Source organism: Rhyacophila brunnea, unplaced genomic scaffold (genome assembly GCF_057557595.1).
Source record: "Rhyacophila brunnea isolate RB1 unplaced genomic scaffold, BYU_Rbru_1.0 scaffold_7, whole genome shotgun sequence".
Taxonomy (NCBI): domain Eukaryota; kingdom Metazoa; phylum Arthropoda; class Insecta; order Trichoptera; family Rhyacophilidae; genus Rhyacophila; species Rhyacophila brunnea.
The window spans coordinates 20,527,667-20,551,891 of record NW_028233339.1 but is presented as its reverse complement, the minus strand read 5'-3'; the positions used below and the strand labels follow the sequence as shown (position 1 = coordinate 20,551,891).

At 33.5% G+C, this 24,225-nt stretch overlaps 1 protein-coding gene across 1 annotated transcript in view; it reads right to left on the bottom strand.

Moving 5' to 3' along the window:
• The window catches only part of LOC147064604 (uncharacterized), a 30,415-nt gene that overhangs the window by 3,946 nt on the left and 2,244 nt on the right, over positions 1–24,225 (bottom strand). The window contains exons 2-4 of the mRNA XM_085957512.1: positions 7,528–7,667; positions 1,984–2,172; positions 139–255 (exon numbers count right to left, since the gene is read on the bottom strand). Of these exons, the coding sequence (XP_085813638.1) occupies positions 139–255; positions 1,984–2,172; positions 7,528–7,641 (420 nt within the window). The 5' untranslated portion in view covers positions 7,642–7,667. The remainder of the gene's footprint in view (positions 1–138; positions 256–1,983; positions 2,173–7,527; positions 7,668–24,225) is intronic.

Sequence of the window (24,225 nt, the reverse complement as noted above, 5' to 3'; positions counted from 1 at the left end):
AATTGAAAATTTCGGGGGGAAAAATCGCGGGAACTATATTTTCATTTATAACCATACCTGTAAGTCGAATATAAAACACGTGTAGGTACCAATTCAAATAATTTTGTATATAAGTAAGTGTGTATTTTTTATACTTACAGAGGCTGCCAAGTAGGGTTCATAGTTATATTGGTATCTTCTGTGATTCACTTCAATCAAAAGTGTTAAAGCGGCAGCGAAGTAAAGGATACAAGCTATACCATGGTAAACCACCTCCTGTTAACAAAAAAAAAAGAAAATACTATTAAATAAATGAATATTAATTTGATCGTACGATTCGTCGTGGCGTCCGAGTGATTTCATAAACAGTGGGACATTCGGCTACCAACCATCAAATTTAACCTTTTAACTGTCGGTAGGTGTATGTATGGCGGTACCTTGCACGCCGCGAATTATGTTGCAAAAATAAAAACAATTTACGTTTCAAGTGGTATAAACGAATTCTGTTACAATTCTGAGGATGTGACGATATTCCCAATATATGTCGTTGTGTGTTCAACATATTTGTATGTTTAAAATAATTGATTTACGTTAGTAAAATCCCGGAAAAAGCGGTACGTCTAAAGACGTCATTTTTGTAGGAGCGGAGTTCCGTTCACGGAAAATTACGCGTCTTAAGACGCTATTGGCAGCCATCCAGCAACCATTATAATATAATATTATTATTATAGTATGTGCTAGTGGGTGAAACTAACTGATTTGAGTTATAGTAATACTATCCGCCTGAAGCCGAAGATTGCCGAACACTTGCCAATTGCAGAAAATTCCCGAACGCCAGGACTAAATGTAGCATCTCTACCTATCCACACAGGTACGTACCTACTAGACACATTTTGTATATCTCTTATATCTCTTTACATCCTACTATTTCTGAATAAATTACCCTTTAAAGTAAAATAGTCTACTATGCATCTTTCTATAACAAAATTGCATATATATACTTAAAGGAAAAGCAGCTGAATTACCATTTTCATTTCGTATCGGAAACGGAGTGAAGTTATAATTTTAAACATTTTTTTTTTATAATTTGCTCTATAATTCCTGTATGGATTTGGGCAACCTCACGAAGAGGTTCCTCAACAGTTTTTTTGTGTTTACGACGAATGTATGTTAACCACTTGCTCCAAGCACACATTGAACAAACTATATAAGACATATTCGAACTCGTGACCCACGACTTTATAAGCCGACACGTTAGCGCTCGGCCATCGCATGCGAGATTGTAGGAGGATTTTATTTCTTTATTTTATTTTATTTAAACGATAATATGCTATTTTGTTAGATGCCGCTTCAGAGAGGCGTATAATACCACCTAGCACTACTTCGCCGTTTAGTTGGGTGAATAAACGAAAAGAATTATAATTAATCGCTCTATAATATATTTTATTTAAACTTTATAAGTCAATGGTGTGATCTAACAATATACATCCAATTAATAAAATAACAATTCACTTGCCCCTTGAATGTAATTTTAATTAGAGTCCCCTGTTCATATGGGTATTATATTCATTGTGCACTTAGAGATAAGAATATTTTTAATTTTTGATTTAGAAGATTTCGCAAGGTACCTATATATTATTTTTGTTTGTAACTGTTATGCTGAGAGAAATATGATGTTTTTTATGGATTCCAGAAAGACTCCCCAGTCAAATCTCAATTAATTAAATATTTTAATAATAAAAATAAGTCAATGCAACAATGATGTGTTATCATGAAAACACATACAATCATGTCAATGTCTTCCAATATCCGCTTACAGGTCATGGACGAAGGTTGATGGCCGAGGTTTGACGACACAAATTATATATAAATGCATTATATTATAAGAATATGTAGTTAGTTATTCGTTTAAACTATTAACTTTCAAAAAAATCGTATTTCAAGCCACTAAGCTTCAAACAAAATATTATATAAAGTTTCGTAGAATATTAAAATCTTACTCACGTAAATGCTCTTTGAAATGATTGTCGCGGTGGCTATGGATATGAGGCACGAAGTGAGAAGACAAAAGGTCCCTATCAAGAAAGCCACGCTCATTAGCAGGAAGAAGAGTTCAGGAACTTGGCTGGAGTAATTGTTTGAGTATCGGCTGAGGTAGAAGCTCACGATGCCCACGCATACTGTCCCCAGGAGCTGAAAACGAAGAATATTAAAATTAACATAAATGCATAAATTCAACTAGCAGGGTCGCGCCAGTGGTGACTCCCGCCCGGGTGCCTACATAAATCGCCGGCCCCTCCCAAATAAAAATATTTTTTCGTGGAAATATGACCTTCTGAATTATTATGATATATAATATGTATCGAATGAAGCACTGAACCACAGTTTATAAAATTATATTTAATGTCATTGAAAGAAGACTTTTTCACCGTAAAGTTCATTATATGTTTTATTAATAACATTTAAAACGTATTTTCGAACTTTTGCGGCCCCCGAATCCTGCCGCTCAGGTCTTCTGCACCTCCCAGCGCTCGAAATGGAATATTTTACGAACCGGAGTGCTCGATGATTTCACGAAAATATTAACATAGTTATCTAAATTTGTAAGTATTTTATAAAAATAAGTGTTAGGTTTTTTTGTTTTATGGCCGATCTAGCTTAGACAGTCAAATTATTTTCCTACGAAATTTTATTAATCGAAACGGCGCTCCGGTGCGTTCCGGTCCATTTCGAGCCCTGGCACCTCCTAACACCCCCGCGTGGCACGCCCCTGGAAACGATGTATCCACATGCTCGTAATGTAAACACGCATACTAAAGTTACTTGGAAGAAATCTTTAGCAATATTTTTACGTGATTTATTTTTAAAACTTGTGACTTTCACGTTCACTTGATAATCTCGGCATTGATTCATAAAGCTGACAGTAAAAATTACAATACTCTTTATCTCTTGAAAATGATTTTAGCAATGAGTTCTAAATATCGAGGGAAGAAGAAGAAGAAGAAATATCCGGTGACAGCTCAAAAACCAAATCAAATATTTTGAAACCATTAACCGTTTTTCCTTGTTTTATTCTCCTTTAACCTTATAATTTATGTGTTATTGAAAATTGAATAATAATTATCAGAAATAATTTAACACAAAGTATTTGACTCATTTTTAGTTAGATTGTTGTTAAAACTACAGGTATTCACGCATAGGTGGAAAAATAAAATCATATACCTACATAAAAGAGAAAAACTCTATTTTCAAAATGTAATCGTATTGTTACATGGATATAATTACTAATAAAATGTTACAAAGATATTATTAAAAAAGCCCATGTCTAGAATATTAATTTTGATGTCACCTACACAGAAGACAATGGTATATTTTAAGAAACGTACAATAATTTTATTAAACCGCAATATTCAAGGACTTAATTAAGTGTTACAAAATATGGTTATTCAATTCAATTAACCCGACAGACCATTTAATGTTAGCTGTTTTATCAAATGGAACACAGGTAGATAGAGGTACCTATTTCATTATATAAGATTTTATGTGCTTAGTGAGGCTTGCTAATTTATAATTCGTACTTACAGTCAAAATTTTGACAGATAAATCAATATGAATATAAATGTTTTGTACTATTAATTGTATTTGATTCATTTTTTGAGAGCCGGGTTTCGCCTTTCGGTATCTTCAAGCACTATGCACACCGACACGGAATACAGTTATTTCTCGTTTATATGTATACAATAAAAGTAGGTACATGAAAACATGATCAGGTATTAAGTAAAATAATAAGTATAAAACCTAGTGTTGGAAATTTAAGGTGTTTGGAAATACCGTAGGTAACTAGTAAATTACATACCAACTGACTAGCATATTAAAATACAATATACTAATAGACAATAATTGAACTAGGTAAACTGTTGAAAACTTAAGGCGAATCCTCTACCACCTACCAGAGGCACCTAGCGGAAAAATGCGAAGCTTGCAATTTGTGATTTTTTTTTGATAATTTACAATTTAAACTGTATTCAATATTATTAAATATGTACTTATCAGAAAACATTAAAAAGAAAAATATTTTTTATTTTAAGTCAAAGATAAACATATAACTTTTAAAAAAATGTTATAAAATGTGAATTCGAAAGATCTAATTACCTCCACATTATTTTATGAGCATATTGTGTATTATTAAAATTTAGTTTATTAAAGTTTTCTCTAATGCATTGAAAAGATTTTTGACAAATCCATAGTTCAATGTTTTTTTTATATTTAGGTATTTAAAAAAAAACATCAATTTTTATAAAAAAATAAAAATGTGTATAACTTAAAATCATTTGTATAAATGCTATACTTCAGCTTAGGCATTGACATGTTTTATTTTTCGAGTAAATGCGTAACGTTTTTAGTCATCTTTAGTCGATTTAAGGATATATTCCACCGACGCCATTACAAAACAAATTGACGTGCTCACAGCTTGACTATCGCTCTCCTATTGGCAACGAGTGCGAAATTTCTTTCCACCTATTGTTGAAAATTATTTGCCGTTTCACTGATGTATACTATGTAAGTAGGTACCTCTTTGTATTCCTTCAATAATAAATTCCCAACACCTCAATTATTATTTTTTTAGTTGGAAATTTTTCTTACGTTTTAAATATCGCCATCAATAATATTCGGGAACATAATATGTTATTATATAATATTATTATTTACCTCAAAAAAGTCAACAAGAATCTACGTGATTTTATAATAATACGCTGTTCAGAATAACTTTAATTTGACGCACGCATGCGCATTTAAATTGAATTCGATGATCCATGCATTTATAAAGAGGTCAATGGCGATTTTCACTTCTTTGCTGTTGTACTTATGTACATGCATTAAGGTCGAAATTTAACTAAAATGTAACCAAGGCTTAATAAACATCTGGTGTATCGTTTATAAGATTCTATTTATGGTTGCAGGTCTCAAATTGAACAATTAGTTAGCCACTTACCTAACTCCTTGTTTACTTCCATAAAATTAGCTATATTAACTCAGAAATTCCCAAACTTATTAACCCACTGCCCCCTTTCCGGAAACCAATACTCAACGTCCTGGAACTTAAACTTTTTTTAACCAAACAAACAGAAAGATGCATTGACAGAAATAATGTGCATTATTTTATATATCTATCTACATTTCTACTCACGGAATATCAAAGAAAAATATTATAACCCTGTTGCTCTGATTATCAAATTTTATTAAAATCAACCATGTCTAAACTGTATTACGAATATTAACTATATATACAACAATACAACATTCAGATACGAAAAGTTTCTGAAAATTATCTTCTACTTTCTTTTTACGTCCCCCCTTATTTATATTCAACGCCCTCCCATTGCTTCCGAGGTACTACCCCTATGCGACAATATTGCCCACTTTGGGAAACATTAGATCAAATTAACTGATTGTTGTTTAATTTAACTGAATGATTTCAGTTGAAAATGTCCCTCTGAGGCGGACGAAACCGGTCCTAATTTATTGATTAAAAGTGGAATAAGTACTTCAAAAAAAATTGTTTTATTAAATTAAACAACAATACAATGCAGTTCCACCATGAATTGACAGTTAACAAAATAAAAGTAAAAAAAAGATTAACTGATCTTGAAAAGCTTGCCCGCACTCTTTTGGCGTATTGGATGCATTCAGACTAGAGTCAAATTTCATAGCTGTATATTATTAATAAAAGCTATTTCAAAATTCACATAAATAACTTGTAAAATAATAGTAGACTAATGCGCAAAGCCCACAGAAACTGCGTAACGTGTTGCTCAATTTTCTCAGCTTGCACATTGTAATACCCTTCGCCATGAGAGACGGGTTTGGATTAGACAGATTCATATGAACCGAATTCTCGATGTGGTTAAATTAGTTACTAGTATAGAAAAAAATATATTCTATACGCCAGGTACATTAAAATATAGCGGCTCTCTTATTTATAACCGCCTGGCAGTTTTGAAATTTTGTTGTAATTTACGTAACTATAATATTTGTGGAGGTGGAGGGAAAGGACATTTATTTGATAAAATCTTGTTTTACGTTGTAACGCTAATTTAAGGCATTTTTATCTCAGTTCAGCTCTGGAAAATAAGTACAATTTCAACGCTTTTGTATTGTTATTTTTTTGTGGCAGTGGAACAAAATGTTATGCTGGTCTTCACAATGACCCAAGTCAGGCAAATAGTGGATACGTGAAGTGGCCAACATACACCTTGGCCGTCTATCGACACAGTGTTGGTGTTTCAACACGTATCAAAGGCGCCAACATTTAAAGGGTGCCACTAAGAAACAAATCATGTTCCGTAAACAAAGGACGTCCAAGTTCCATGACGTCCAACTACGCTAAGTACGTTATTTCTGAGTTTTTATGTTCATTTTCATATATTGTGTTTAGGGTGTTTATATAGAGAAGGTTTTCTCCAATGTCGTTGGTAAGGGTACATTTACGATCAAATATTGTATTACGAAATATATACAACCGAAATCGATATCGATAACAATTTAGATGAGTAGTCGACTATAATATAAATTTATTATCTCAAACATAATATAAAAAATCCCACGCAAATTTCCAAACAAAAACTTCAGATCATCTACCCTGTCGGTAAAGTAGGAAACGAATTTCCCATGAAAATTCTAACAAAACCAATTGTATCGTATTCTAGGTTAAATCATATACTTACCTACCCTTTTTCTCGTGGCAAAGGCTACGAACACCATATAACTTGATATTCTAATGTCAACATTGTACGTTGAACTTTCTTTTGTCAGGCACATATTTACAATTACGTGATGCAAATCACATAACATTGCGTGTTGTGAAAACTTTACTAGTAAAGTAATATAGGCCTAGACCTAGATTTAATTAATAAAACTATTTATTAGGTACATTACATCATCATGTTCAATCCTAAGAGGATTATAATATAGGTCCCCAAAGAGTGGAGGTTGCCTTTTCTTTTTATGAGAAATGGATGTTAGCCACTCCATACTCTGAGTCCGAATACACATTGAAAAACAATAAGAGAATTTACCAGACCCGGGATCTATATTGTTATAAGCCGATGTGCTTAAAAAATAGAATAGCTCAGGGTACATTTACTAGAAGTTACCAACTGCTTTTGTGGGATGGTTGCTTTCTGAAAACTCCATCTCATAAAACAATTTTATGTGGTAGTGCAGTAGCAGATATCTAATGATTGAATTAAGAAAGATATAATTGTATAATGAAGGTACCTACTGAAAAGTTTTAGTTAACTAATACATACATACGTACCTAAAAACACAGATTTTATGAATTATACTAAATCAAGACTACGTCTGCGCCTTTACAAAAATTTATGTGCGTTATGTTATATTCTTTATAAACATACGTATGTTACTAAGCTTTATTATATTATCATTAATTATCTATGAAAATGTAACTCTTTCGTTATTAATAAAAATGGTGTATATCAATCTATATTGCTGTTTGAAAATGAAGTTATGATAACATTGATAACCAACCAGCTGCGCCAACTTGAGGAGACCAGGTAATGTTTTGAGGTATCCGGTGTTGACGATGATGGCTGACGTTGACGTCGTCGTCGTTGTTCTGGTGATCGTGACGCTGTGAGACATCCTGACAAGATTTTTACTCCGTTACTCTGGAAAAAAAATACAAAACGTAATGTTATTCATAAATTTAAATATAACCAAGATATAGAGATGTTTGTTCACGTGTTGAATAGATACAAGCGATATGTTTATCTGGTTTTGAAAGTAAAGAACTTTGATTATAACTGTCTGTTTAATTACATAAATAAATCAAAGATACCAAATATCATTTACGTCATTTCTTAAATTTTCACTTTACCAATTGGTGGATACATTGAAAAATATGTGGCTCACCTTAGGTATTAATGGATTCAAGAATTTATCAAAATTTAGGTACCTAGATAATCTTTGTCTAAAGATTAGAAAAGGTTTGGTTTTAGGATTATTTACGTCTATGATACTATTTTGTTATTAATTATTATTTAAAAAAAAAAACACTTACACGATGCAGCACGTAATGTATTAATAAACAAAAAAAACATAGAAAAGAAAAACTATTTAAATCGATATAGGTATATGCGTACATACCTATTGTATATTGATTATTAGGTAATATGGATGTTATGTTGGTTGTCTATGAGCACGTATTCAGATCTTTCGTTGTGAAATATGTAATATAGGTAACCTTGTACGGGCGAGTGATACTTGACCATATGGCCATACACGTAAAAAGTCGGTGGGTGATTTACTGGCAAATGGCAATCATTTTTTAAATGGTAGTTTAAACGTCTAAGAAAACATTTAATTTTCACTAATTTTTCGTAATGGAAAGGAACTTCATTAATTAATAATTATAAACACACATATTATATATAACGATATTATGATTCTAAATATTCAATCGTACGGTAACTAGTGTTGTGACACAAGCGAGCAAAGCGATGAACTATAATCTTGATTAGCAAAATGGTAAATATTAGGTAAAGTGAACTTTTGCCGCAATTTTTTGAAACGTTATTTTCCTGTGCGGCCATTTTGCATGTTGCAGTAAACATCCGCGACGCGCGTTGCTCGCCCACTCGTTTTCCGCCAACGCCTTTCCGTCATTCTCGTACACAAAAATTCGAATTTTAAATTCAACGGTGAGTAAAGTTGTTTTGTTGTGTCATCACGAATTCAAATACGAGTCTGAGCAACATTTTCGTGATATCTCTTCAACCGAATGACTCATAGCATAGCATTTTCCGCTAGAACTGGAAACTATAAAAATAATCAGCTTTATCTGAATGAAAAATGACGTTGTGTGACATGCTAATTGCATTGCTTTTTTCTAACAATCAAAAGTTAAACATAAAAAGAAATACACATACAACTTCATGATTTACATTGTCTCGAAGCGGTACAAAAGCGATTTCATAAGTACGTCAATTTTAAAGCTTAGGCATAAAGCCCATTGACGCAGCGAGTGCGGCGCTCGCGCAAAATTTCTACAAGTGGCGCGTAAATCATCAAAAATACAACGTAATCAAATACGCCAGCGCCCACTGGACTTCGCGATGCCTTGCGCCCCGCGTGCCGCATGAGTCACCGTTTTTCGCTTCTCGGCGATACGATTTAATGAAAATACAAAGAAGTCCATTCATTGAACACGGCTACCAAAATTACGCTGCTTGAGGCCTCGTCGATCGACGGGCGAAAAGCAATTATTTAATTACAGAGAAGTCATTGTTTAATTTTATTGCGTGTTCAGTTTATCGCTGGTTGAATAATGTCGTCGTAAATATTAATGACAAGCCCTAAATAATATAATATTTTTATTGCTTTGTTATGAGAGGCGCTGTAATAAAAAATATTTTGTGCTGCTTGGGCCGCTTATTACATAGGTGAAGGGTAATGCGCGGGAAGAGACGTGTGATTATGGATATGAATAAACACTGCATACGCGGACTTCGCCCGCTCGTCGCGTTCTATGGGCACCATCGCTTACTGTTATGATTTATCTAATTCTATTTCGACCACTGCAACTTTTATGGTACCATCTTTGGAAAGTCGACGTTCTATATCTGATCAATATTTTCTTTTTAAAAATATCAATGGTTTTGTTGACTCGCCAAACCTACTCGAAAGGGTGGGTTTCCATTGTCCATCAAGATTTACACGAAACCAAACTTTGTACCATATCAGTCGTAGCGGTTCTAATTATGCACAAAACTCTTTTATTCGATATATTATAATATGTATTTCTCCACCGTTGATCCTTTTAATAACTCACCTGTTTCATTTAAACGTGCTATCTCCAAAATTTTGTATAAATAGATATATATGTTACTTTTTTGTATATCAAATTTAATTATTCATTATTCTTCCTTATTTTTCTCATGTAATTTTCTTATGTAATTTCTTTATATTTATGTTATTCTTAATCTCTATCTTGTTAGGCTTAACTATATTATAATGTATATATGGAAACTTTGCTGGTTGCAATAACTTTTCATTATTATATTTTGAATTTTTGTAATCAATATGTAACTGTTTGTTTCCTTAATAAAAAAAATAAAAAAAGCAAATCTGGACACATTTAAATAAACAGTAAGAAATATTCAAACTAAGGCTTCCCTTTGAGGTACCTACTAATTAAATGTTTCATATCCCTACATAGAGTTTCGTCGCTCTCATCGTAGGTCCATTATATGAATTGAATCGTGAAAATATAAAAACCGTTAAAGTACATACCTAATATAGATACCTATGCATTATATTGGTATATTACGGCACATTAGACTACCGGATATCAAAGACTTCAACCGGTGATAAAATAGTGCGATCAATAATTGGGTATCTAAGAAGCAAAAGATCTTATCACTCTATGAAATGTTCAAATTAGATCAAATAAGATAAATATTTTAATTGAAACATTGGTCCTCAGTACATTCTATTAATATAATACAGTGACGCTCCATGAGACTAGACTAAGCAGGTCATGCATTGCATAGGGGCGGCAAATTAAGGAGTGAACATAAATATTACAACTATTGAGAGCAGTGTCGGTTTTCCGTGAAGCAGACGATGCGGTCGCTTCAATAGAATGTATTGACATCTTAGTTGAAAAAAATAATTGAAGCATAGCAAACACTTACAACATAACTTTTGTTGTATTGTTATACCCATTGTAATACATTGCAATGGCAGTTTGTCGTACAAACGAATTCTTTACAAGGGTTTTTGTATGTAATTTTAAGGTTTTTGGTATATTTGTAGGTATATAGCCGAAAATAAATAATAAAATAGGTAAATAGATAGGTACATACAAAATTTACAGAGAATTTAATACCAATAAAGCGTCAATTACATTGAGCTTCTTTACGAGCTGTTTCTTGGCGAATTTATAATCCTGTAAAGTCGCTCAGTGTACTCATCGAACAAGCTAACATGTTCGATGATCACACTGGGCGACTTTACAGGCAGATTATAAATTCGCCAACAAACAGCTCGTAAAGAATCTCAATGTAATTGAAGCTTAAAGAGGACGATATCGTAAATCTGCAAGGTAAATCTGGGTGGCAAGTTGCCTATGGACATTACTGATATAATATAATAAAACGTATACCTAATGCACCTAAAACCCCCTCAAAACTGTCATTATTTTTACGCGCATGTCAGCGTATATAGTGGCGCGTTTAGTGACGTAGAAGCCGGACGCATTGCCTGATTTAGAGAACCACTAAAATAAAAAATAACAATCTATTTTAATTTACCAAATAATAAATGCAGGAATTTTGGTATGCTTTAGGTAATATTTTAGATTTAGGTTGCGAGAAATACTCATCGTCTTATTTAATTTCGATATAATTTAATAACTTTTTGACTAATCGGTTGCGTCATGTGCGTCAAAGAAACGCGCCGCTAATCGTACAAGTGATGGAGAGAAGCCCTTTTGGTTTAATCTACCCAATTCCTGCTGAAGAGATATCGATAAAATACGTATAAAATTTGTGATAAGTAACTGATTAGTGATTACAATAAAAAATATACAAAAAAAAATAGTAACGTGGTGACAAAGTGTGTTTATAATACATTAATAGTATCCATGGCCCCCACAAGGGGGGGGGGGGCTGACGGGGCTCTAGCCTGGGGGCTCGGGCTCGGGAGGGGCCCGGCGAGGCGAGTCGACCAGTTAAGTAAGATAACACACACATTACAAATTTGGTTTAATAGTAAAAAAAGTCGTTTGCGGCGCTCTTTGCCTTCAATGATATTATTTAAAGTTATGTGGTTGTACGATACAATTTTAAATTGTGTATCAATACTCCACATCTCCATAATTCAAATGGATGTATTAAAATATACAATAAAACACTAAACATAGACATTAATTTTACCGCGTACCTACACCATTTGGAAAACGCTACTGTAGAGCGTCACACTGCCTTTATCCTTAGCGATTGGTAGGGGGGCCCGCCAACGATCCTATCCTGGGGGCCCGATTCACGATGTGGGGCCCATGATAGTATATATTAAAACTCATTCGCTGCTGACTAGATAATGATTTTTTAATTGCCATCTTTAAAATGCACGTTAATTACATCGATCGGCCGCCTGGTTATTACGCGCCGGGTGCGTCTTCAGCGTCCAAAGTATTAATAGTAATAATAATTAAGTAATAAAGTTTTTTTTTACTCTTTACGATGACTATTATGTAATCTAATAACTGCTGACTTAGGTAACCAATGTGATAGTATTTATATATTTAATCTACGAATGCGACATTACTGATAAATTTGATAGATAACATATCTTTGACGAAAATTCAAGGAATTTAAAATGTATATGATTTATTTTATTATTGTACCTACTGATAAATAAACCACATAAATGCATGCATTTGATCCTAGTAAGTGTGTAAGGCAGTGGTGAAGGGTGGAGGTTGACCGTTAAGATCCGACATAAATTTAAAGAGTCAAAAATCTTGGAGTGATCCGTGACTTCGGTTAGTAATTAAAGTAATATCTACCTACTTTGATTTAAAATACAAAAGCTGATCGCCAAATAGGATCTCAATTTGGGAAACGCTTCAGTGAGTATTAAAAGGCCAATAGTTAAAATTTGTCGTAATTAAGTATGACTTCTTCAACATAGTGGACTTTGTGCGCGGGCGCGATACCCGAGACCGACCTCCACCTTAGCCACTGGTGTAAGGTGTTGACATTTCATTCAGGAGCTCGGGGTTTGATTTCCGATGATGTCAGAATATATTTATGTGATTTTCTCAATCTGGGTGTTTATAATTGTTTCTATTACTAACTACACTACTTGACTATTGTTATTGTGCCTCATGGTCTGATGTAGGGTTAAAAAGAATTTACTAAGTATATGTAGGTATATACATGTTTTTAATATATAAATATAAAACAACTAGCACTCATGCCTGCTTGTCTTAATTAGAATAATACTAAATAAGGGCAGTAGGTTACCTTCTGGGTGAGGATAAATATGGAACAAACTTAAACACGTGTTTAAGAATACGTTATCTTCAATAGTTACATAATACATATATCATAATAAACGCATCAAAGTTTCTCACATATATGAAACGCGTATGCAATATTGGTAATATTTGAGGACATTCATAATAGTATCTTCATAATATTCAGTTCTGTGGCTAACAGTGACGTCCCAAGGCAAAATGCCGCCCTTAGGCAGACTTATAATGCCGCTCCCATTCGTTTTTAGTCTCTAATTGTTAGGTGCATACCTACCTATTTTACTATCTTAAACTGACAAAATGTAATAAAAATCTTGAAAAAATTACGAAAATATTATTATCATCTACTGAGGGTTTATACCCTCAAACAGCGATGGTTTTAGTTAGTGGAGGTCTGAGGCACTGGTAGGTTTGGAGGCACCCATGTTATTTCTATAAACTAAGGTGTAGGTACTTTCTAATGAATCGACTAAATGGAAACCCGTCATTGTTTTCAATAGTTGCAATGTTATTATTCATTCCAAAATTTGCACATCCCTAATCAACGCATGGCCTACCTACGCCCATGGGACGTCACTGCTGGTTAGATATCGACAGGCAGACAAGCCTACATTATCCTACCCTTGAATAATATTCATTTAATAAAAACATTACCACTAACAGACTACATGCGTACATATTGTTTTTGAATGCGCTGATATGTTATATCGTGTTGTCATAATGGATGTTTATTTACCATGGGACGGATATTGTGTTGAGGTTGTTTGCATACATAATTTCCCCGCGTATTGTAAAATGAAGCTGAAGAATATTTTTATAACACCGGCCATTGTAGCCCTGACCCAGATCGACTCTGCCGAGACACACTAAACTTGCTTACTCGCATTATAAATTATTCGCACACAGAATACTAAATAACACCGGCTCCAGAATAACCGAGAAATTGGGGCACTGTGCTTTTTTTGTTTTGCAATATTGAAAGCTGGAGTGATTTCAATAACTAGTGAACTCTTAAAAGCTACATTATTTACCTACGAGTAAATTAATTAGTCGACAGGTAGTAAGACTTGTATTTTAAATCAAATTACGGGTAATTCGTAAATGACGTCACACGATTTTCAGTATTGTTAACCTGAATGTGATACGGTCTTTAAAGTTGTTATCAGTTTAAAAAGAAAACGCGCAAAAATGTTTGGATCAAACTTCCAAGAGGAAACGGAAATAATCTGTTGCATTACGTTAGGTTTTTGTAATGCCTAGTAATCATACACAGGTAGCTTATTTGTTTGATGCGTGTAATAGGTAAGTAGTTACTAAGTTGATAACACTAAATTCGTTTTGTTATTACTTATTATCATTGATCCAATGCTCATATTAAAAAAGTCAGTAAACTTTTATCCGTTGAAAGCCATGGAAATATATTATGTAATTAATTTGTTTTGTAGTAGATTGGAGAGTGTCAAGAAAGTAGTAGTGTCGCCATTGTCTTCGTCTGTCATCTCATGACTCATCGCTAGGCTTAGGATTGTTAGGTATTTAAATTTTTTTATTGAGTGGCCCCACAACAAAATATCAAAACTATCTGTTTCAGACAATTTTGAAATATTTAAGCCCTATTTGTTATCACCTATTTTTGGATAGTTACATATTTTAAGTTTAAGCACATATTTTCACAATAACACTAGTAAACATAATTAAAATGTTAGAATCATCTCCAAAGTCACGTAGTGGAGCAAATCAATATTTTAAACGAAACTTCTGCTAAAATAAGAAAATTTTCCTGAACCAATTGGAATGCAAATAAGTAGAAAATTAAATAGTGTTTTAAATAAAAATACTGGACTTTGAAGTCTGTAGAATATTAAAGCTGTTTTGGAAAATCCATGACGCCTCAGATGTTTCAATTTTTTCTACTTCAGAAATAGTTTCATTTACATACAATAATAACATCTGTAGAAGTGGAAAGAAGTTTTTCCATGTATAACAATTTTCTAGGATCATTTGATTTCAATTGACAATTTCGTCAAAGATTCACTTTCGAAAATTTGAAGCCTTATTTTATTATTTATTGTAATAAAGCGTTTTCTATTTGTGAATAAATAATAAATTAAAATGTTGAAATATATATCATGATTTATTGTAATACTCACTTAAATTTTAGCACCTATTTTGGTTTTTAGCACATAATTATGAAATTTTAATAACATATTTTCCAATGTATTAGGTATACGTATCTACATATTTAAGGTACCTATTATTCATTTTTAGCACCTAAAAATCCTAAGCCTACTTACTAATCACTCATCAGTTACTATCACTACTTGTTACTACTTAATTAATATTATTGTAATATTTCATTTAACTTTTTTGTACTGTTATGTAATTATGATTATTGTTCTCTTTCATTTATGATTAAGACTAAAAATTGATTATACGCTGCATGTTAATATTATTATGAAAAATAAATAATTACCTAGCAAATATGGACATATTAAATACATACATACATTGATCAGCTATCGCATTCGTAAAATAATAATATGACGTGTTTACACTGAATCATTTTGATGATGGAATACGCAAATATGAACTAATTGAGAAAGAATCTCACTTGCCTCAAGCAAGGTTACGTGATGGCCGCGTAGTATGACTTCATGCCTGATTATCATGTCAATGGAGCCTTTATCGCCTCCAACAGTAATCGTGTCTTTAACCTTCCAATAAAATTATCAAAAAATAAACGTTTCCGACGAGTATCCATACGGCAGCGTGACATATGAAGGGTGCGGCAAGATATGAACACACCTTTAATTAAACATTTTATTGCTCTACGAACAGCTACTGTTTTATAATATTTACTACAGGGTACTAGCGCTCGAAATGGAAAAATTTACGAACCGGAGCGGTCGACAGTTTTCTGAAGACATTCAGATAGTTATCAATTGATTGTATGTGTTTTTTTTATAAAAGATAAGTGTATTAGATTTTCTTTTATATGGCCTATCTAGCTCATTCGGTCAAATTATTTTTTCCACGACACGGAGCGACAATTGTACCGATTTCACGAACAGGAACGGCGCTCCGGTGCGCTCCGGTCCATTTCGAGCCCCTCAAACCCTTATTAGTCCAAACTCAATGCATTTGAATATAAAATAGGTAGGTACCTATCTACACTATTCTGAAAAGCGTCAACAGTGTTCATACATACTAAAAAATCGCAATAAGTATTGAACTGAGTGGGATTAGAGCATACATTTTTCACTTCCCAGACGAGTGATCTAGTCACTATTGTACTGTTTTACCATGTCAGACTCTACGAAGATCATATGGACATCCACAGAGTGGAGGACATGGAGGTTGTATTAAGAGATTGCTTTTGACAAGAAAAGCCACTTGCTCAAACCATTAGGTCCATACTCTGGTCAAAAAACACATTGAAAAATAATATATGAATTTGATAGACTTGGGATTCGTACCCGGGACCCTTGACATTATAAGCCGACGCTACCAAGTACCAACTAAGGAATTTAAGTGATGTTACTATAATAAAGATCAAATTACACCGACAAACTCTCAAGCAGGTCGTCTTCCCCGATCGCTCTCCCGATCGTGACAAACGATCTGTGTGAAAATCTTTCAGTGCAATTATTGGCCTTTACGTGAATAATTTATTTATTGGCGTCGGGAGTTATCAGTTTTTTAAAGTCATAATAATTAACACCCTTGCACTTAATAATAATTATCACTTTTTAATGCATATTAGGTACCTACTATAATATGTTTGTTTCTATTATCATGTGTTAAGTTTGTGATTGACAATTATTTATTGCAGAGGGTGACTATGTAGATGTTTATTTTTTTTATATTGCCGATTATAGAGCGATAGACAGGCACAAAACGATATGGAGTTTTCATCACTTTGCAAAACCCTCCGAAGGAAGATAAGAGAAGAGCTTCGTAAATTCAATGTAAACCTCATACAAGCAATTGTGAAAGCAGGCAGAAGTTTAAACAAAAACAAGCAATGCTTGTCGATAGGAAAACGTCAAATCACAGCACTAAAAGCAAAGGATGGTTCTATCGTCAGAAATTGGGAACACTTTGTTAAGCCGAGTTGAAAAGTTCTACAGCGATCTCTACAGTGATGACACTGACAATACGACTATAGACTTAGATCTTCAGAGAAATGGAAATTCGGAAGACCATACTCCCGAAATCACATCCTGGGAAGTAACCCATGCTTTAAATTACATGAAAAGTGGGAAAGCCCCCGGGGAAGAGGGTTTAACGATAGATATCCTCAAAAAAGCGGGAAAGGATGCAAATGAAGTACTTGCACAATTATTCACAGCCTGCATATGCAAAGAGGATGTCCCAGAGGTATGGAAAAATGCCAGCATTGTCATTCTTAACAAAAAAGGTGACAGAGAAGACCTAGAAAATTATCGTCCAATAAGTCTACTCCCTATTCTCTACAAGACGTTCACAAAAATTCTCTCAAACCGTCTGCAAAATGTACTAGACGAGAACCAACCGAGAGAACAAGCCGGATTTAGAGGAGGATACAGCACTATGGACCATATCCAAGTCGTCAGAGAAATCATAGAGCGGTACCAGGAATACAAACTGCCACTATGCATGGATTTTATAGACTATGAGAAGGCGTTTGATTCGATAAAGAAATGTTCAATACTCGACGCACTCAGAAAACAAGGAATCCCTGGGCGCTATATAAATATTTTCAATAATATATACAGTATCGCAACAGCATCTGTAAATCTCCATAAACCATCGCGCAGATTTCCTATCAGCAAAGGAGTCCGACAAGGTGATACAATCTCACCTAAACTATTTACAGCTACCCTTGAAGACTTATTCAGGCAACTTGTCTGGAATGACAAAGGAATCCCCATAAATGGAGAATACCTGAGTCATCTGCGCTTTGCCGATGACATAGTAATTTTCTCGCAAGACTCAGAAGACCTCCAAAGCAGAATGCAGGAACTCGCTGAAGTAAGCAACAAAGTAGGTTTGAAAATAAATGTAACAAAGACGAAAGTCATGTTCAACTGCTTTGCAGGCTAAAAAGAGATCCTCATCAATGGCACTCAGCTCGAACAGGTGAAAAGCTACATCTATCTAGGACAACAAGTGTCTATAGATGGATGTATATTTGATGAAATTGTTCGCAGAGTAAAGCTAGGCTGGAGTGCTTTTGGCCGCCTGAATAATATCTTCAAAAGTGACCTTCCACTGTGCCTAAAGCGCAAAGTGTTCAACCAGTGTGTGCTTCCCGTGATGACATATGCGTGTGAAACATGGACCCTAAGTAAAGGGGAGATCCAGAAACTTAGAGTAGCACAACGTGGTATGGAGAGGTGCATGCTGGGCATAACGCGAAAGGACAAAAAGAGGAATGAGTGGATAAGGAAGCAGACAAGGGTTTGCGATGTAATAGAGTTTATTAAAAGCCTTAAACGGAGATGGGCTGGACACATAGCTCGAAGAAGAGACAATCGTTGGACAAATCTAGTCATCCAGTGGTATCCAAGAAGTACAAAACGTCCACAAGGTAGACCTAGAGGCCGCTGGATCGATGAAATGATAAAGTTCTGCGGAAGTACGTGGCAACGCAATGCACAGGACCGAGAGAAGTGGAAGTAACTTGAAGAGGCCTTCATCCAGCAGTGGATAGATTCAGTCTGATGATGATGATGATGATCTATATAGGTAAGTAGTTAAAATTAATTATAATAAATTTTAAACATTCACAAGGAATTTTATCACGCGATATTTCTAAAAACTAGATAATAAACACGTCATATGAGATTTTCTAATCAACGCTTTAAAATTACAAAATTTACAGGAAAAAAATATATAAATTTATTTTAAGTATTCCAGATAAGAATCAAAGAATTATATTGAACTCCGATAATAACAATTGAGTTATTTTTTTTACCAAATAAAAATATTTTTCATTAATATTGCTCACAAAAATGACCACATCCTGAAGAAGTACCTACAGATAAATAATATTAGCTGATACTTATTTTATAAATTCAAGTACTTAAGTATTAATTTGATGAAACAGTGATGTAATTAATTTGATAATAAAGTCTCATAAATTATGAATGTTATCTATAAATAACGATACGATAACTTGTAACCAGTACTAAAACATGGAACACTTTATATGTCAATAATAGCAACTTTTCAGGTGAGCAATTTAAAATGTACAAAATGTATAAACTGATAATGCTTATTGAGTGATGTAAAATTAATTTTATGTTTTTTATTATATTTATTTAATACAATGGTATCCACTTAAAAGAATCTTCATCTGCTTCATTCTCTCTAACCAAGTGAAATCAATAAAATGAAGACGACTTATTTCCAGGCGCGTGGGAGTTTAATAATGTATCTTATCAATTTTTAAGGCAGCGGGAGGGGCTGGGGTTAACAAAATTTAGTAGATGCCACTGACTTCCACAATTACCACGTCCACGGAATACCGCACTTTTCCAGGTATTTTCCCCAATTTCCAGATACTCCGCACTTTTTGAGTGTAGCGATAAACATCTGACCTGCAGGTATAATAATTAAGGCTGTTCACCTACAAGTTATTGCGAGCTGTCGCATCCGCAAGTGGTTGTCGCTTAACGGTTATAGGATTGTTAATGTCCGTTTGTGTCGTCCGCGCTGTGTAGACCGTCAGTCTCCGATTGGCGACGACTGCAAAATTTCGTTCCACATACTGTTGAAAATTATTTGTCGTAAAAAGAACACTGGATACCCCCCCGGATAGTTACACTAATTTATAGCGGCCATAGAATACCGAGAAGAGTGGGACAAACCAGTTCTTGGGCTATTCAACTGCCAAATCATCTGGGCCACGACCCTCAGTCATGAAATCCCGGCGAAGAATAAGAAGAGATAATATATTCCATTTACCTAAATAATTTGTAGGTATTTTCTGGGGGTGGGTCCAGACCCGAAAACCTCCCCTTGTATGAGCGCTTGCCGATTTCTAATACACTTTTACGATTAAACATTTCTGTGATACCTACACATAATTCCACATCAATAGTATGTCCCTAATATTATAATATATTACGAATGACTATTTCTAAAAATAGTTTGTTTATTTATATTCATTAGATACGTATAAACCTAGCATGATACTTCTACAATAATAGATTGCTTGACATTTCGACAACTGAAGCGCATTATCATAATAACAAAATATTGCAATGAAACTTTTTGAAGAACTAACGAGATTGTAGATACACGTTAAATTAAACTAATATAGGAATAATTCATGTTATATACTAACTAAACGCTTAAAAAGGTTAAACTATGTTGTCAACCGTTACCAAGAATATGATAAGATTCTGGCATGTGGTTAGTAAATATCATGTCGAATTAATGAAAAGGTTATATTATTTTGATGACGTCGAAAGTGTTCTTTCTTCCTTTACAAAAATGCGTATATAATATGTCATTGGTATAAATGAACAATACTTTACTACCGAATAAATTGTATTGTATAATTAGGTGTTCATTCAATTTAAGAAGCAATATAAACCATTAAAGTCTATCTATAATATTATCGAAATCTTATTTAATGCATTACGTTAATTCGAAATAACCGTTAGGATTGAGTATTGTTCGTTTAAAAGGTTAACCTCGTTGCATAAATAATATAATATACAATAGAGTCGGAAAATCGATAGTTTTCTTCCTTTCACGCTCTTTGGGAGTTTCGCAATTCGTGGAAAACAGAATGACGCGCCTCCGTGACGCCAGACAGGGGCGGGGGAGAGTTTAACCACCCCATGCACTTTTCCTACTCAAAACAAAGTATTTTGAAACCATGTACCTACTAAATGAAAATACATTTTCATAATATTACAGCTTTACGTACTTTCTGTGGGCGAATGCTGATTATTTTGATTATTCAGTTTTATAGCGTGGATACATCTGAATTCCAAAGCACGGATTTCCTTATAGAATTAGTTAGTAGGCAGATATGCAAAATTATACTATGACATAATACGGTATTGTTATATCAATTTAATACGAATCGATTGCGGTTTTCTGAAAGTTCCGAAAGATCTAAAAACGAGAGTCTCACGAGACAACAAGTCATATAATATGTAGGTATTATCATTATTTTGTCTGCAACTGTGGCAGCTAAGTATTTGAATCTGGTCACCAGCTCGATGGGCAGACCGGAAACTTACAGTTCAAATACTTAGGTGTTACCGACGATGGCGGTCTTTCTGGTGAACTTGATTCTAGTGATGACGCGATAGTTGTGGATGGAGTTGTATCGTTTTCAGAAAGGGAGTAACCCATGGAAACAATTTCAAAAAAAGGCGCGAAAAATCAAAAAAACGATAGAAAAGCCCCGGTAGAAAGGGTATTTTCTCTTACTTAAGAAAAAACTCAGTTTCAAGTCGCAGTCCCTAAAGCAATGCTAATTACCAAAGAAGTCCTGCCAAGAATTTCATTCTTATTTGAAATCAAAAACAAAATATATACTTTGTTCTTCAGAAAAAATATAAGACCACGTAAATTATTTATTTTCACGTGTTCATTGCTGTTTTTTCATTAATAAATAAGATCTATGAAGTTAATATGCGTTTTTTTTAATACACATACTATTATCTAAAATGTAGTAGATGTCCCGTTTCGAGGAAAAAAATAAATGGTCACGTTACCCATAATGCTGGGGTGTGACAGGGTGAAGTAAGTACATAATCATTATTTTAATAGACACTAAATTTTCTCAAATCTTGCTTATATTAATTATAAAATTAAAATATATAATTTTATTACCTATTTCAATAGTTTGATTTGATGATAAACCTACGTCGAAAATATTAAATTTGTAGTTATCATAAATTATCAATGACTACAGATATAATATTATTATGTAAGTATATTTTATTGTTGGTGACTACAATCTTTACAGATTTCGATGCTAGTTATCTGATATTACACGTTAACTATTTTTTGAATATCGTCTCATGTTAGTTAACCTTCGATTATATTTTGGAGATAACAAACTACAACTCGATATTAAAAAAATGTACCTACACATTCTTTTGTATTACAGTTTTTTTTTAATTTTATCAACTAAAATCATTCGGATATCAGTGATTTTGCTTTGAAAAGTATGATTCACTAAGAGACAAGTAAATATAGTAATTCGTTTTTATTCCTAATATTAATTTATCGTAGCCGTGATAAAACCATTTATCTACAGATCAATTGAAAATATGTAATTACCGCTAAAACGAATCATGAAATATTGAATATTATATGGAATACAGATACCAACTATATACATGACCTTTCAGAGGAATTACGAGGCTATTAAAAGTATTTGAAAATTAAACGCCACATCGAGTGAAAAGTGAAGTGTCTTGTCGTCCAACATCGACAAATCCGTCCGTAATCTCATTAAGATTTTCAAATTAAAAGACAAAACTGGGTTTTTGGACTAGAGCTGCGGATTGGATACGCCTGATTAAGTTGCTATAGAATTAATCGTAAAAACCTGTTCAAATAAATACACTAAATTTAATAATCTTTTTCATTATGCTACACTTACAGATAGGGTTAATAAAATTCTAATCGCAACAATCAACACTCTTCTTTAATATAAATTTGCACAAACAATGAGATGAGAAAATTGAATTCCTTAAAATTGTGAGGCCCATGTTAGCTACCCATATATATATATATATATATTATAATTTAGAACTCACGTTCAAGTCTTCATATACATAGACAAAGCTTCTGAACATATTTTCCCATTTCCATCTGTGTGAAACACACCAGTGGGCAAAAATAACTTAAGCCTTTGATTTATATAGGCCGGTGAACAAGTCACTAATTTAGCTTTATCTGTATTGGATAAAACACGGAACGGTCCCTATGCCTTTGGAATGTTGAACTCCGACTGTTTGCAGTGTTTACACCTTACAATAAACCTAAGGAATTTTAAAGAATATACTCGTATAATATACAAATCAAATCATTTTGAGAAACGTTTTGTTCAAATGTAGTAAGAATTAAGTACACACATTATCTATAAATTATTTCCCATTCCGGACAAAGTAAATCCACACATTTAATTCATGGGTTCGAGTGGGTTCGAACCCTGTGGTTAAATACAATCTATTTCTTTTATATAATAATTACAATGTCAAGAGTCTGCCAAAATGTATGCCACGAGATGTTCCAGGTGTAGGTATAGGGTAACCGTACTTACCGTATCTAAATATTTTCCATCTCTTGACTGAATAATGTAATAGAGTGTCATTAATCCGCTCACAAGATACAATGGTACATTCCTGACATTAACAGTGGAAGAAAATCTAATAGTCTTGAAAAAGAAGGCACATTTACTGAGCTAGATTTGTCAGCATTTTTGATTTCGGTTTGGAGTAAATATATTCAATTAGCTACAACTACAGCCATTAAATCTCTGTTGTGGTTTGGATCGTTATATGTTTGTGAATTAGGTTTCTCGGCGGTCATAGAAATTAAATTTAAAAAAACGGAAAAGTTTAAAAAAGAAGATGAGGAGTAACGTTACGATGAGGAGTTTTGTTTATCTAATTTAGAGCCGCGTTTTGATAAAATCCATTCCCAAAATCAATTGCATCCTTCTCACTAATAAAAGTGTTATCCATATATTTTATAATTGTCCATTACTAAGTATTTTTATTTGTTTGTGATATTTATTTGGTGGGCCACGAAACAAATTCCCCTTCGGTAGTGCACCATCAGGTAAAAAGTTTGACAGACACTGGTCTAGATTCTAGAGCATTGATTCGATGGGTTGATCAAATTGCTAACAGCTTCTCCTAAATATGACGTATGTTAACACCCTAAAGACAAAGTCAAGTACACACGATATAAACCCGATGAAAAAATATTTGTAATAACGATTATTCTAATTGAATTTGTATCAGCGTTGCCATTTTTACCACGTTTTATTAGCTCGTATTCTTATTTGTCCGGTACAGATTTTTTCTTGTGCAGTAAAATTTTTTCTTGTTTGTTCAAGATTTTTAACTATCTTCCCGACTAGCTAGACATTTGAAACATTTAGAATATATCAGAACACGACGACAATGCATTCTTTTTATACTTTTGGCCATCTTTAAGCA